At 42.6% G+C, this 15,000-nt stretch overlaps 1 protein-coding gene across 1 annotated transcript in view; it reads left to right on the forward strand.

Annotated features, from left to right (window-relative positions):
• LOC143030188 (retinal guanylyl cyclase 1-like) overlaps positions 1-15,000 on the forward strand; it is a 171,952-nt gene that overhangs the window by 64,428 nt on the left and 92,524 nt on the right. Inside the window, exons 3-4 of the mRNA XM_076193350.1 lie at positions 318-623; positions 11,770-11,850. Coding sequence (XP_076049465.1) covers positions 318-623; positions 11,770-11,850 — 387 coding nt within the window. The remainder of the gene's footprint in view (positions 1-317; positions 624-11,769; positions 11,851-15,000) is intronic.

Below are 15,000 nucleotides of genomic sequence, written 5' to 3' on the forward strand. Positions count from 1 at the left end.
TACGAATAATTAGTTTATGTTATATTTTCAATTACTACCTTACTTTATGGTGTGCCCAATAAATAGTTATAAGAAAAGGTTTGCTTAGGATGTTGTTGGAAGGACTTTTTCATCTTGTGGAAAGATTCACAGATATTCAATCAGCTACATTAGCAATGCTCTAATATACATTCTTCATCAGTGCTACTCCAGTATGTACCATGTTATGATGAAAACTCACTCATAACAGTATATTCTAAAGGTGATATTTTTTATTACCACGATAAACTCTCCCACGTTATGTGCATAGATAGCTAATATACTTTCTTCTTCAACAGTCTGGTTCAGGAGGATCCGCTGGCAGAGGTCGTAACGGCGACGGTGGCCTTACGGGTCGAGGCGGTGGTCGTGGGCGTAGTGGCGTGAGTGGACGCGCAGGTGGCATGGGCGCTCTTGGTGCGGGTGTGATTGGAGCGGCTATTGCAAGTGGGGGAACCGGTAGCAGTACGCCCTCGACGGCGGCGGGAGCTGGTTCGCTCAGTTCCGTGAGGAATACAGCTGCTGAGTTACTACTGAAAACAACACACTCCCGTGCATCATCTGTCAGAGACCTTGATGAATCAAAGGCCAAGTTCAATGCCAGTGTAAGTAAAAAGTGTGCGTGTGCTTAAATTTACTAGAAAGACTTCTGTTGGACCATCATTGCAGGTAAAGTATCCAGTAGACCTATTCAAATATTTATCGATACGGGATTTGTAGTAAATGTTATAACTAATAAAATTTTAAACCAGTTGAATCCAGGAGCGAAAATCTTAGAACCAATCCATTACTCATTGCAAGGAGTAACAGGAAGTCAGTTAAAAACATAAGGTAAGACTGAGTTAGATTTCATTTTGTATGAAAATGAGTACTTGCTTATTCCAGTAATAGTGATAGAAGAATATGTCTTCCCAGGAGATTTATTGACAGGATTTGCGGCAATGAGAAAGAGGGTATGATCATATGTCCGGCTGAGTTAGGGATATTAGTAAAATCACAGTTAATCCCATTTATAAATCAACTAGACTTAGAGCCAGTATCGGCGATGAACGAACGTAATAAACTTAGACATTATTAAAGAAAGAATCTCAAATAGAAATTCTGTTCAAATGAAAGTTGAAAATGAAATAAACGAAATAGAGAGAAAATTTGTAGCATGCTGTAGAAAAGGTTTGGTCTGGGCGACGAAGTGGTAGCTGCCGAGCCCTTTAAGAGGTTGGTAGGAAAGAGGATAGAAAAAGAGAGAGAAGACGGGTTGTTGCATCTTAAAGGTAGGTTGATTGTAAATAACAGCCTGGGCTAGCTGTCTGAGTCTGTTTGGTGTAGGTAATAAATTAGCTGGGCTCGGGAGCTTGAACATATATATTTACATATTGTTGAAATGACACCCTTTTGTAACCTAAGTGAGAATTATGCAGAGACTCGAGATTATTCTGGGTAAACAATGTTGCCATAAAGGCTTTAAACAAAAAATCTGATTAATGAAAGAGTGGAGAGGAGATATTCGTATTGGTTCACGAATGTAAGATCACACCCTTTGGGGAGGACCTCAAATATAAAGTTAAAGATCATTGGACTAAGGAAACGACTACGTCACTACAAAGCTCACGTAGGATCTCGGAGAGTGCGCTGTGTATTCTTGATATGACTGGGCAGAAGAAATATATAGAAACTCTAGAATTTAATTCCCTAGACAGAAAAAAATAGTGAAGTAAGAGCCAGAAGCCTATCAATGAAGAGAACCAATACTAAGTGGAACAGAAGTGAGCCGCCATATCAATAAGTGAGGGCCGACAAGGGCGACAAGATACAACGAATTAGTTTTCCAATTACTCAAATCGGTCACAAAGTATGCGCTTACGGGGCATAGAAACAGAAATTTGGTTTCAATGTTCAGATCTGACTTACTCTCCTCTGTCTATCGTCGCAATCCCAATTATGCATGTCATATTTGCCATACGCATTATTTATTTGTTAGGCCGGCCACACACGTGCAGTTTAAACTGACAGTTACAACTTTTCAGTTATAATTGTCAGTTGAAACTGCACGTGTGTGGGTATCTCAGTATAACTGAGATACCCATACACGTGCAGTTTCAACTTTGGCAAAAATAATTATGTGCTGGAAATTTATGTTTTTTATTGTTGAGTGTATTCCCGCAAGTGGGCTACTTTTGGTTTTATACGGCTTTTTCTTGTCCCTGTATGTTGAGACAGCATATACAACTTCTGTGGGTTGTTGACTAGTAAGGTCGCTCTGAACTGTTCTTGTCGCCTCCTTTGCTGTCTTTCGTGAGCGATACAACAGTAATGAATTTGACCCATAATCTGGTGGGCTTGAATCACAAGAGGCATTCGATAGTTTCTGCTTCAGGACTATGATACTCAAGTAGCTATGGCAGTCACTTCCCTCAGAAAATCTATCTTTCGGGTGAATTCAGTCAGTTGCTCGGTGATATATCCCGCCGGACTTGGTGTCAGTAGTGATTTTGTTAATTGTGTCTGTAATGGCCAGAATAGTGCCGTACTTGGCGACTACCAAGATATACACTAAATCATCACCGAGGTATTTGAGAAATATAGCGAATTGTTGTCGGTTATTTTTTTTTTTTTACGGTTTTATAGTCTTCAAATTTCTAGCACCACGCATGATTTTTTACAAGTGCGTTGTTCTATAATTGAAGGAAGGTTTTTGTAATTAGAACCATGGTATTTGATATAGTCAGATTTAGTTTCCCCTCCCCTCCTTCCATGCGATGTCCTGTGACGTTTGGGGTAGTGCGTGTTTTTCAATACAAAAAGGGAGAAAAAAAAAAGCTTCTGAAACTGCTCATACTGTTGCAACAATTCGGTCACAGCTTCAGTGGCGTTTGTCAGAGATTCAGATGTGACTGGGAGATAGAAGTACACCTTTTTTCATTTAGATGTACTTAAATTGGTTTGATTTTATTCGTGTTTAGCCTTTGTAGCGTACTTTTCAAATTAGAAATAAGCCTGTGTAAGTTCCAGTGATAAATGATACAATACAATTATGTGGACATTATATATCATGGACTTATGGTATCGTGGTAGATGCAAGTGGTGTCAAACAGATAGACTTAAACCTGAAAAATCCCCAGGTCTAGACGATTTTTTCCGAGAGTGCTAGAGGAGTGCAAGTTTGAAATCTGCAAACAGTTAACGGAAGTATTTAGTGGGTAGGTAGACACTGGATTCATGCCTATTTCTTGGGGGTAGGCAAACATTGTTATTTGCCCAACTACAGGCCAATCAATTTGACGTCGGTTATAGGTAAAGTGCTGGATTCATTAATAGCTAATAGAATCAGGTCTCACATCGAGAGACATAACTAGATTCATGACTCACAGTATGTATAAATAACTTTTAATTCTTTTATATATATGTCTATAAGACGGCAGATAACAATGATAGTTACAATGCTATTAACCTTGACTTTAGCAAAGCGTTCGATAGGGTGCCCCACCAGACTTTTACATAAAGTCAAAGTTAATGGCATAGAAGGAAAAAATTTTGAATGAATTAGAGGATGTATTAGTGACAGAAACCAGCTACCAATAACGATGTAAAATCCAAATGGGGTAGTGTTACTAATGGATTTCCCGGGTCTTGATTTTGGGTCCTTGATTGTTTATTATGTATATAAACGACTTGAACAATGGGATTAATAGTGTAAGTTTACGGACGACACTAAAATATTTCTTTGTCGCAGCTCGTGCCGCTTAAATTGTTTTTATCGGCTTAAGAAACCTGCACAGCGAAGCTATACCGATAATCCCATACCACACTCCTGGTCATATGGCCATTTCCCGAAGGTGGAGTGTGGTTTGAATTTTCCGCTAAAATCATCAGAAATTTAAAATTCCCGGCTCTGTGCAGGCATTCGCATTGTCGACCCCACCTCCCCCTCCCTACCCCCTCCCTTCTTAGCCGGCTCGCTTGAGTCGTCACTTCAATGAGAAATGAAGGCTTCGCCTGTGGGAGGAGGGAGGGACCCTAAATCTGTGCAGGTTTCTTAAGCCGATAAAAACAATTTAAGCGGCACGAGCCGCGACAAAGAAATATTATCGGCTGAAAGAAACCTGCACAGCGAAGCTATGCATGAGACGAGGACAGGTGGGAGGAGAGGTGAAGCCTGATTCAAACCGTTATTACGTGTGTCTTTCCTATGGGAGACATATTCATTTTATCACTCAGTAGAGGAGATAAAAGAAACGTCAAGTACCCACACCGAAGAATGTGACATGCACAACATTGCACTGTTCACACAATGCGTAAATTATACGAAATTCTTATCCTGCTCAGCGGTTTCTGGCCTCTCTCCACTCCTCGGTCGCCCTTTGCCCCCTCCACCCCCCTTTTTTCATGAGATGAGAGGGGTGGAGCCGTTTCCATGGCGACACATGGGACAGGGGCGACCGAGTGGTAGAGACACCGTATCCCCAAGGGAGTCGTCGATGTCCAGCCCCTAGGTCCCGCACCCGCTCCACAGAGTGGGTGCGGAGAAACGCCAGCGATGCCAAGAAGTCCCTGATGCTGTGGGCGTGTGGGGCATGGCCCGGGTCGGCTCTCTCCAAAACGCGGCAAAGCAGGTGCGCCCGGGACCTCGGGAATCCTAAATTTCGAGTTGAAGAAGAGATGATCCTCAGAAATCTCTTTCGTGTGCTCCACGTAGTCTTCGAACGCACGGACTGGGCGCAGCGGATGTGGGCGTCCACCCTCCCGGAAGGATTGTATTCTGAGAGGGCCAATCATGTCGTCCGTTCGGCCGTTCCTGGCCAGGAATGTTGGTGATGGAGAGAGGGCTAGGGCCGAGCTGTCCTCCTCCAGTTTGGAGAAGGACGGGTGGCGGTTGATTGCCGCCAGCTGTGAAGCCCTGTAGTCCGTAGTTAAGGCGAGCAGAAAGACGACACGTTGAGGGAAGTGTTCTTCCTCCATAATGGCCCTTTCGAACGCCAGGTACTGCAGAACACGATGCAAGGACCAGGCCAGGACCGGTTGATGTCTCGGCTCTCTCGAGGCGCTGATCCCCTTCATTAGGAGGGTTTGCGCCTTCTGTGGCACTCGGATGTTCATGCCAAAGCGTAGCGGATCCGTGAGGGCTGTATAGTGAGGCAAGATAGTCGCCGGTACCCTGTTGGTGGAGGCAGCCAACCAAGTCAGGAAGTCCGGAACCGTGCTGGCGGAGATGGTCACCATCGCGTGTCTCCGAAGGCAGTTCCGGAATCTCCGTCAGCAGGACCCACACTGCCGCACTGAGGACGGAAGGTGAGCTCTGAGCATCTTGTCTGCTGCCTCTGTAGAGAAGAGTTGGCTGAGAGCTCCCCGTAGAAACTCCAAGTATCAAGTTGGAGTGACGCTTGGAGAGGTACGGTAAGGCTGTTGGCTAGGCAGGCTGACCCCAGTAGAAGGGGAGAAGGGCCACATCTCATTAGCTCCCCGAACCACGGCTGGGTTGGCCAGTAAGGAGCTATCAGGAGGACCTGACCCTTGAAGGACCTGCGGGTCTGCATCACCTTCAGGAGGACCGGTGTCGCTAGAGGAGGAAAATGAATACGTACTTCCAGCTGTTCCAGTCCTCCGTGAAGGTGTCTGGGCCTCCTGTGCGTGTCCTTTGGATGCAGATGAGGTAGAGGGGGAGCTGGGTCGTGTTTGGGGAGGCAAACAGGTCCACCTCTGGGGTGCCGTAGCGGAGGGAAATCGACTCGAACACTTGTGGGCGTAGTTGCCACACCACATAGGTCTCCTGAAACCTGGATAGAGCGACCGGCGTAGGGCCCCCGACCGAAGCCAGGGACGCAACAAGCTGTGGAGTGCTGAGGGTATCGGCCCGGGCAGGTCACGCGGGAGAAGCAGTATGCTCCTGTCGACCTCCCGTACCAGCCGTCGGCGCCCCAAGCGGCTCAGTGGAAGGGCCGGGGTCCCGAAGTTGAGGCAACACCCCCCCCCCCCGCCACCGAAGGAGGGAGAACGTGTGAGAGAAGCACGCTCTCTTGGCGCAGTGGAGCACCCGAAGAGCGCTGACTGTGTCCCACTCAATAAAGTCTCTGTGTGGGAGCGAGGGCAGACCCGTCCCAGTCCACCCCGAACTCCACGTCCGCCAACACTCTCAGAGGCACCGAGATGTCGGCCGATGGGGTGGGCAAATGCATCAACTAGCCGTCTAGGTACATGAGTGTGGAGACGCTTGCTTCCGTCCAGCGTACGCCTACCACTCTCACTAGTTTCGTGAAAATCCTCGGGGTAAGCGAGAGTCCGAAAGGGAGTATGCGAGGCCGAGTTCGTTTCCGAGCGACCTCGTCCGTGGGCGTTAGTCAAGAGGCTTCGTCCTGGGTGAAGACGTTCCCTGAGCGTCTCCCGCTAAGACGGGCCTGGACCCTCGGTATGTATCCCAATCACCCCAAGTCTTCCCGCGGGAAGTCCTCGAAGCCCGTGGCGAGCGTCCTCATCCAATAGTGTGCTATGGCAGTTTGTGACGTCTCATCACCCACAAGCGGACTTTCATATGTTTGATACCTAGTGACATCATGTGATTATACTGTGACGTCACCGGATTTAATCATGGCGTCATAGGATCGCCTCGTGACGTCACAGGGACACAAACTGACGTCATAGGACTACATCGTGGCGTCATTTTATCACATAATGACGTCATCTTATTATACCGTGACATCACTGAGTCACAGAGAGCGTTGAAATAAATTTTAACATGGTAAAATTCTCGACCATCATGACTGTAGATTAAATTAAGTTGAATAGGAAAAGTCATGTTCATTTCGACTTGAGTCACAGTGAGCGTCGAAATTAATTTTAACATGGTCAAATTCTCGACCATCATGACTGTAGACTAAATTAAGTTGAATAGGAAAATTCATGTTCATGTCGACCTGAGTCACAGTGGGCGTTGAAATTAGTTTTAACATGGTAAAATTCTTGACCATCATGACTATAGATTAGCTTAAGTTGAATAGGAAAAGTCATGTCCATTTCGACCTGAGTCACAGTGAGCGTCGAAATTAATTTTAACATGGTAAAATTCTCGACCATCATGACTGTAGATTAGCTTAAGTTGAATAGGAAAAGTCATGTTCATTTCGACCTGAGTCACAGTGAGCGTTGAAATTAATTTTTTCTCGACCATCATGACTGTAGATTAGCTCAAGTTGAATAGAAAAAGTCATGTTCACTTCGTCCAGAGTCACAGTGAGCTTTGAAATTGATTAAACATGGTAAAATTCTCGACCATCATGACTGTAGATTAGCTTAAGTTGAATAGGGAAAGTCATGTTCATTTCGACCTGAGTCACAGTGAGCGTCGAAATTAATTTTAACATGGTAAAATTCTCGACAATCGTGACTGTAGATTAGCTTAAGTTGAATAGGGAAAATCATGTTCATTTCAACCTGAGTCACAGTGAGCGTTGAAATTAATTTTAACATGATAAAATTATTGACCATCATGACTGTAGATTAGCTTAAGTTGAATAGGGAAAATCATGTTCATTTCAACCTGAGTCACAGTGAGCGTTGAAATTAATTTTAACATGATAAAATTATTGACCATCATGACTATAGATTAGCTTAAGTTGAATAGGAAAAGTCATGTCCATTTCGACCTGAGTCACAGTGAGCGTTAAAATCAATTTTAACATGGTAAAATATTTCTTTGTCGCGGCTCGTGCCGCTTAAATTGTTTTTATCGGCTTAAGAAACCCGGAAGGAGGGTGGTGCCGTGACCGGGATGTGGAGGGTGTGGACGAGCTGAGCGTCCTAGGCCTCTTGGGAGAGATAGAACTCTTTCTCGAGCGGGACTTCCTGTTGGGTCTACGTGAGCGGCTCCGGGAGGAAGGTGGGCTCACGGACCCGCCCGAAAAGGCAAACCGAAAGGTGCTAGAGGGCCACGACGGTCGGGGGCACGGGGGCCACCGAGAGGCCCGCCGACCCCTCGAGGCGCCACCCTCCGCACCACCCGAAACGTCCCCCCAAGAGTCCCCGGGCCGCCCATCCACGGACGACCCGGAGACGTCGGACGACGGAAGAGGTCAAAGTCTACGCTTAGGGTCTGACTAAGCAAGCCGTGAGGCGTTAGAAGACCATTGATGGTCGGAGGTATGGGGCTGCCGAGGCCTGATGACCCTCGGGGCGCCACCCTCCGTATCATAAGACACGTCCCCTTGTCCTCCGAGAGGACCCGGGTTCTTACCACGGACGACTCGAAGACGTATGGGGAACGGATTACGAGTGGAAAAGGTCAAAGTCTACGCCTAGGGCCTGACGATGCAAGCCATGAGGCGTTAGAGGACTATTGATGGTCGGAGGTATGGGGCTGCCGAGAGGCCTGATGACCCTCGGGGGCGCCCCCCTCCGTACCATAAGACACGTCCCCCTGTCCCCCGAGAGGCGTTAGAGGCCCATTGATCGTAGGAGGTGTGGGGCCGCCGAGACCAGAAGCCCCCCTCCGCACCACCAGACTCGCAGCAAAGGTCACAAACCGGAGCACAAAGATTTAAGAAGGCAACAACAGGATCACTAATAGGGTAGTCGAAGAATGGGACAAACCGGCAACCATGCAGAAAGCGCTGAAACTATCAGTCGATTAGCTAGCAGGAAACGGGCTCACTGGCCCCAAGGCCAGCAGCGGGTAAACCGCTTAGTCCTGATTCCGGGCTAGAAGTGACGACTCAAGCGAGCCGGCTAAGAAGGGAGGGGGTAGGGAGGGGGAGGTGGGGTCGACAATGCGCATGCCTGCACAGAGCCGGGAATTTTAAATTTCTGATGATTTTAGCGGAAAATTCAAACCACACTCCACCTTCGGGAAATGGCCATATGACCAGGAGTGTGGTATGGGATTATCGGTATAGCTTCGCTGTGCAGGTTTCTTTCAGCCGATAATAGGACGGTATATTACGTCCGGGGAAGACACCGGTATACTATAGGAAGATTTTATCAAATTGTTTGCATGGTCTGTGAAATGACAAATTATTTTAAATATCTCAAAGTGCAGTGTATTAAACGTAGCTTTACACAATCCAGAAAACAGGTACAGCTTAGACAATACAATTTTATTATAAAAAAAAAAAAAAAAAAAAAAAAAAAAAAAACAGGATGTGAAAAGGATTTGGAAGTGTTAGTGACTCCTGACCTTAAATCCAGGAAACAGTGTATTAGTGCCAGGAATAGAGACAACAGGGTATTAGGATCTATTGCTAGTGAGGTTACAAAGAAACAAAATGTAGATATAGTTATTGAATTCTATCTAGCGATAGTTAGACCCATCCTAGACTATGCGGTAAATTTCTAGTCTCCGTCCTATAGAATGGATATTAATTCAATAGAATCAGTAAAGAAGAGAATGACAAGTTAAACACCATATGAGGACGGAGCCTTTATTTGTACGACGTTTCGCTTGTTACAGCTTTTTCCAAGCTGTAATAAGCGAAACGTCGTACAAATAAAGGCTCCGTCCTCATATGGTGTTTAACTCGTCAGTCTTGTCGGCAACTGCTACTCACCCCCCCCCCCCCCCCAAAAAAAAAAAAGTGATACATGGGCTCAGAAATTTACCTTACGAAGACAGGCTTGAGCACCTTAACTTACACTCTAGAAAGACGAAAAATACGGGATGATATAATAGAGGGCTTTAACAAGAGTGATGCAGCGAAGGTCATCATATTAAGAAAGCAGAGCAGGCTCGTAGTAATGGATTTGAAATAGAAAAAAAAATAGATTTAAGAAGGAAATAGGCAAGAACTGGTAAATCAATAGATTGGTTAATGAATGGAACTGACTTAGTAACCATGTAGTGAGCGCTGAAACTTAAGGAAAATGGTACATGTTTCAGTTTCTTAAATAACCAAGTGCAAGCAACTATGGTGAACGACCGTGATTTTTTAGCTGATTTCCTTCACAATCCAGTTGTTGAAAACAATGACAATTAAACCAACGAGACAGATGAACTGGCTATAAATTAGATCCCAAGAAAAGATACACTTGATCATACAAAGATGAGCAGCCTACATTATATTATGGGTTATTTCATTAGAAAAACAAAGAAGTAAAAAAAACATTATATCTCCTTTACCATAATATCAAAAGCAAACTACATACAGATCTTCATTTTATGGTTATGCAAAGAAAGAACAAAATATTCGTAAGACAAAGCCTCACAAATCAAGATATGGTTGAACTACAAATAAAGAGTATGTTGATGATTGCGATTAGGAATTAGCTAATTTATTTTTGTATTTATGAGAGGCTTATCTTTATTTTATCTTATTTTTTCTTCTTGTTTTACCAGTTTCTTATATGGTGATGACCGTAAAAGTTTAGAAAATGATGCTGAGGAAGAAATTGCTTCTGACCCAGGGCAGTAGACAAGATGCAGGGAAGACCTGTCATCTAGGAGGTGCCGAGATAAGAGGGAGGGAGGAGGGTAGAGGGAAGTGGAGTATGAAGGGCATGGAATGGGTGTGAGCGGTTTCTATGCCTTTGTTTATTGGTTACCTCCCGGGGAGGCAGCGTGGCTGCAAGCGATTGATACAAGATGGCGCCTAGAGAGCAAGTGGCCAAACTCTCCCTATCAATGGATCTGCCTGATGTTACAGATTCGCAAGAGAAGGTCCAGCAGAGTAGTTTTCGCCACATTTTTTTTTTTTTTTTTCGGACCGATTGCTCCAACCTAATTTTTACAGCAAAAGTTTTTTGACACGTAATTTTTATAAGTTGCCATTGAGACCCTCAGGGCAGTGGACAGGGTGCAGGGATGACCCGTCATCTAGGAGGTGCTAAGATGGGAGGGAGGGTAGAGGGGTGTGGAGTGTTTTCGGGGATGGAATGGGTGGGAATGTTTTTGTGCCTTGTCCTTTTTGGCTACCTCCCTGGTAAGGGGGAAAAAAAGCCTTAGTATATGTATGTATGTATGAGACCCTCAGAAAAGAAAATCACTCCTCCAGGCCAAGATCCTAAGCTGAATTAGCATGGAACACCGCTTACAGTTAGCACAGGAATGACAGTTCCCTGCCACCGCTAGAAGACATGAAATTTTGTTTATTGCATTGTGAATGTCCGTAAAATGCTAGATACAGCGCTTTTTTTTACGTCTATAATTGTCAGCGTAATATGTCCATACTTGATATTTATGTAAAATACACCATTTCCCCTAAGTTGTCGTACTTTAATTGACACACATATAAAAAGGCTATGGTCAAGTCAAAATATATATTTTGGCCCGACATTATGTCAGTGTCTTTTATGATATGCAGGGAAATCTGGTGGCAGTCTACTTGTAGGTTTTAATAGATTAAGCATGTTTTATTTCTATAGTTTCATGTCTCATTATCATATGTCAAACAGCAAAGATCGATTTACTAATGCATATTACACCGAGACAAACTATTTGAGATGGCTTAGATGTCTTGTATGAGTTGAATGAAGGAGCCTGATGTTAGTCAAATAAAATCCTGAAATTCACCATGCTCGGTACAGAATCCTATACAGGGTTGAAATAGATACCCACATCATTTATGTATGATAATGAACATGCGACTAATTGTGACACATTGTGTGTGATTGCTCGCATTAGACTATGGTTACTAGATTTCTCTCTGGTTCACAGTTATTACCTTATATCCCCTTTACAGGATATGCTGTAAGTTTCACAGATAGTAAAGGTGTGTCCCTCTAAAGGCATTTTTTTTTTTATCTCTGTTTAATGTACACTTGTTCTACTTCCAGGGTGACCTTGTCCACGTGCGTTATTTCTACCACAGCGGACACTTCGAAGTCAAGAATAAAACTATGAATCTACTAAAACAGGTGAGGAGTGTTAGGGATGAGAGAATGAAAACTTCTAGAAAGAATGGAGGGAAAGGGAATAGTAGTGAGTGGGAGGAACACGGGAAGAAGAGGGTGAAGGAAATGAGTAAACAAGGGTGAAGAAGCACGGCCTTAGTAGACAGAAGAAAACGGAACATTAGGATATGGGGAGAAAAAACTGGAAACGATTTCTTTTTCAAAGGGGGAAGACGGAATTCGGGCATATGCGGGGGAATCTAGATGTAGGTTGATGTGCAGTGATAATAAACGTGGTATTACAAATTGCAAGGATCGCTGGAGCCCCAGGAGCCAGGAAAAACTGCAAGAACTCAATCATGACCAAATCTGGAAGGGAAAACGCGTAGAAATTATGAAGAGTGGGAGCAAGTACACACAAGAAAATGTGAAAATGCGTCTATAGTTTTTTTATGGTAAACTCATGATTTTAACTAGTTGAGGAAAAGGATAGTAAATCCCATCAGGATTTAATTGAAACCGGATTTCTCCCCATATATATATATATATATATATATATATATATATATATATATATATACATATATATATATAAATATATGTATATATATATATACATATATATATACATATATATATATATATATATATATATATATACCTTTGAAAATGTCTTAGTAGACGAAAACGTCCGGTATCTGTTTTATTTTTTTTTTTATTTATTTTTTTTTTTCTCGGTGGTGTCTGCAAAAATAGTTCATCACGTGTGTTTTGTGATTTCTTTGCATATATATATAAATATATATATATATATATATATATATATATATATGTATATATATATATAATCATGAAGAACCCACAGTCGGAATAAAAGGAAACTTAGAAGAAAGTATAACTTCTATATTTCGGCTAATAGCTACAGCCCTCTTCAGGAAAGTAAGCTATAGCTACTAGCCGAAATATAGAAGTTATACTTTCTTCTAAGTTTCCTTTTATTCCGCCTGGGTTCTTCGTGATTATTATTTACAAATGTGCCACTACATTTTGTCTAAGTGATATATATATATATATATATATATATATATATATATATATATATATAAATATATATATATATATATGTATGTATACACGCGCACACTTAATTAAAAATTATGTTTATTTGTGCCTTTATTATTTTCTTAAAGGTATTTTCCATATGCCTTACTACGGACTATTGTTCCTTTGAAAGGAGGTTCATGATTTCACTATATGTACTCATGACTGCTATATCAAGATTTTGGGTTCAACGCCCTTCTTCAGTAGCTTTGGTCAGGATAAGGATTGTTCCGGTGAATTATGTAATGATATTACATTTTATTCTTCAATTTCCATGTTTGATCTTCAGTGTGGGAGGTTACCGGTTACCTGGGAGAGATTAACTAGTACTCAGGTGTTGATGTAATGTCACGTGTTGTAACGAAATGTCGTATGTTTGGCCTTGTGGTGTTTTGTTTCGTACTTGGATTAGTAGTGTTATATCTCATGCTTGGGAGGGCCCTAAGGCCATCTGCTTGTATATTTAGAGTTGGGCTCAACTCTTCAATGTATAATGCTTCAAAGATTTGAGGTGTCTATCATCTGTACATATTTCTAAAATCTCATTGTTTTCTTCTAGGATGATTCTTGTTAGTTCTATGCCATGAGCTTCTCTTTAATATTTTTTAGGGATAACCTCATTGTCGTCATACCAATAAAGGTGAAGGGGAGGGCTTCATAATTCCTCGTGAACATGTAAACCTATAGATGACATGTAGTTTCTGAAGCTCCTTTCTCTCTTGATGGGCGTTGTTTTGGGATAGGAGGTGGCTGATAAATCACCGAGTTAAGTATTTTCTCTAGGTTGACTGGTTTAATGTTCCTCTTTATAATTTGTTTCATTATACGTTCATCTTTTTTATGAGCTAATGAAAAAGTAGATTTATAATAGATGTTAATTTTCTCTTTATTTTGATTATTATCATTTTTTTTTATATACCAGCCGTCCATTATTTTCTTGGTTTGGTGGTCAATATCTTTCTCATTGAAGCCATCATTGATTAATACTTGGGTAGAGCACTCGATTTCGTTATGCACTTTTTCCCATGCGCTACAGTGGGTGAATGTTCTTCGGATGTTGGCAATGATGATAGTCCTTATATCTCTGAGGGCACTCACTAGAACAATTAAGACAGTGTCCTAGGTTTATGGGTTTGGTGCACACTTCCGTATTGAAATGATATCCAGTTTGTTCCACAAAGAGGACGAGGAATGGGCTCCGTCAACGCTATCTTCCACAGTGAAAGTGAGTTCAGAGGTCTCTTGTAGTAGGTGTCGGAGTTTTTCGGCTTCATTACTGATCTTGCTTTTTTTTTATTAGCCCATAAAGAATATTAATGTATGACTAAACAAATTATAAATTGAAACATTAAACCAGTCAACCCAGAGAAAATACTTAACTTGGTCATATATTATAAGACAAGGAAGAACAGCCATCTCCTAATTAAAAACAGACTCCCCAAGAGAGAAGGAAACTTCAGAAATCACATCTCGTCTACAGAAGCCCTCGTCTGTGAAACCCTCCTCTCCACCTATATTGGTGTGACGATAATGAGGCTATCCCGTCACCTTTAATACCACCTAACATCAGGAGCCCCCCCCCCCCAAAGAAAAGAAAAGAAAAACTAAAGAAAAGTCCATGGCATAGAACTAACAAGAAACATTCTAGAAGTAAACACGGAGATTCTAGAAACATGTACAAATGATAGACGCCTCCCAATCTTTAACGCATTATATATTAAAGAGTTGAGCCCAAATCTAAATATACAAGTAGATGATCTTAGGGCCCTCCCATGCATGAGACAAAATGCTATAAATCCAAGCATGAGATGTAATACCACAAATTCAAGTATGAGACAAAACGCCACAAGCCCAAGCATACAACATTTCGTTACAACACGAAACCGGAGGCTCTCCCAAGCACGTGACTTTTCATCACTACCTGAGTTACCAGGTAACCTCTCCCAGGCAACCGGTAACCGCCACAGTGTATGGAAACTAATGTATAAAGCGTAATATCATTAAACAATTTACCAGAACAATTCTTATCTTGACCAGGAAGAATATCCCCAAAGTTAATGAAGATGGGGTTTT

Source organism: Oratosquilla oratoria, chromosome 12, assembly GCF_046742065.1.
Source record: "Oratosquilla oratoria isolate Oo_2021 chromosome 12, ASM4674206v1, whole genome shotgun sequence".
NCBI classification, from domain to species: Eukaryota; Metazoa; Arthropoda; class Malacostraca; order Stomatopoda; family Squillidae; genus Oratosquilla; species Oratosquilla oratoria.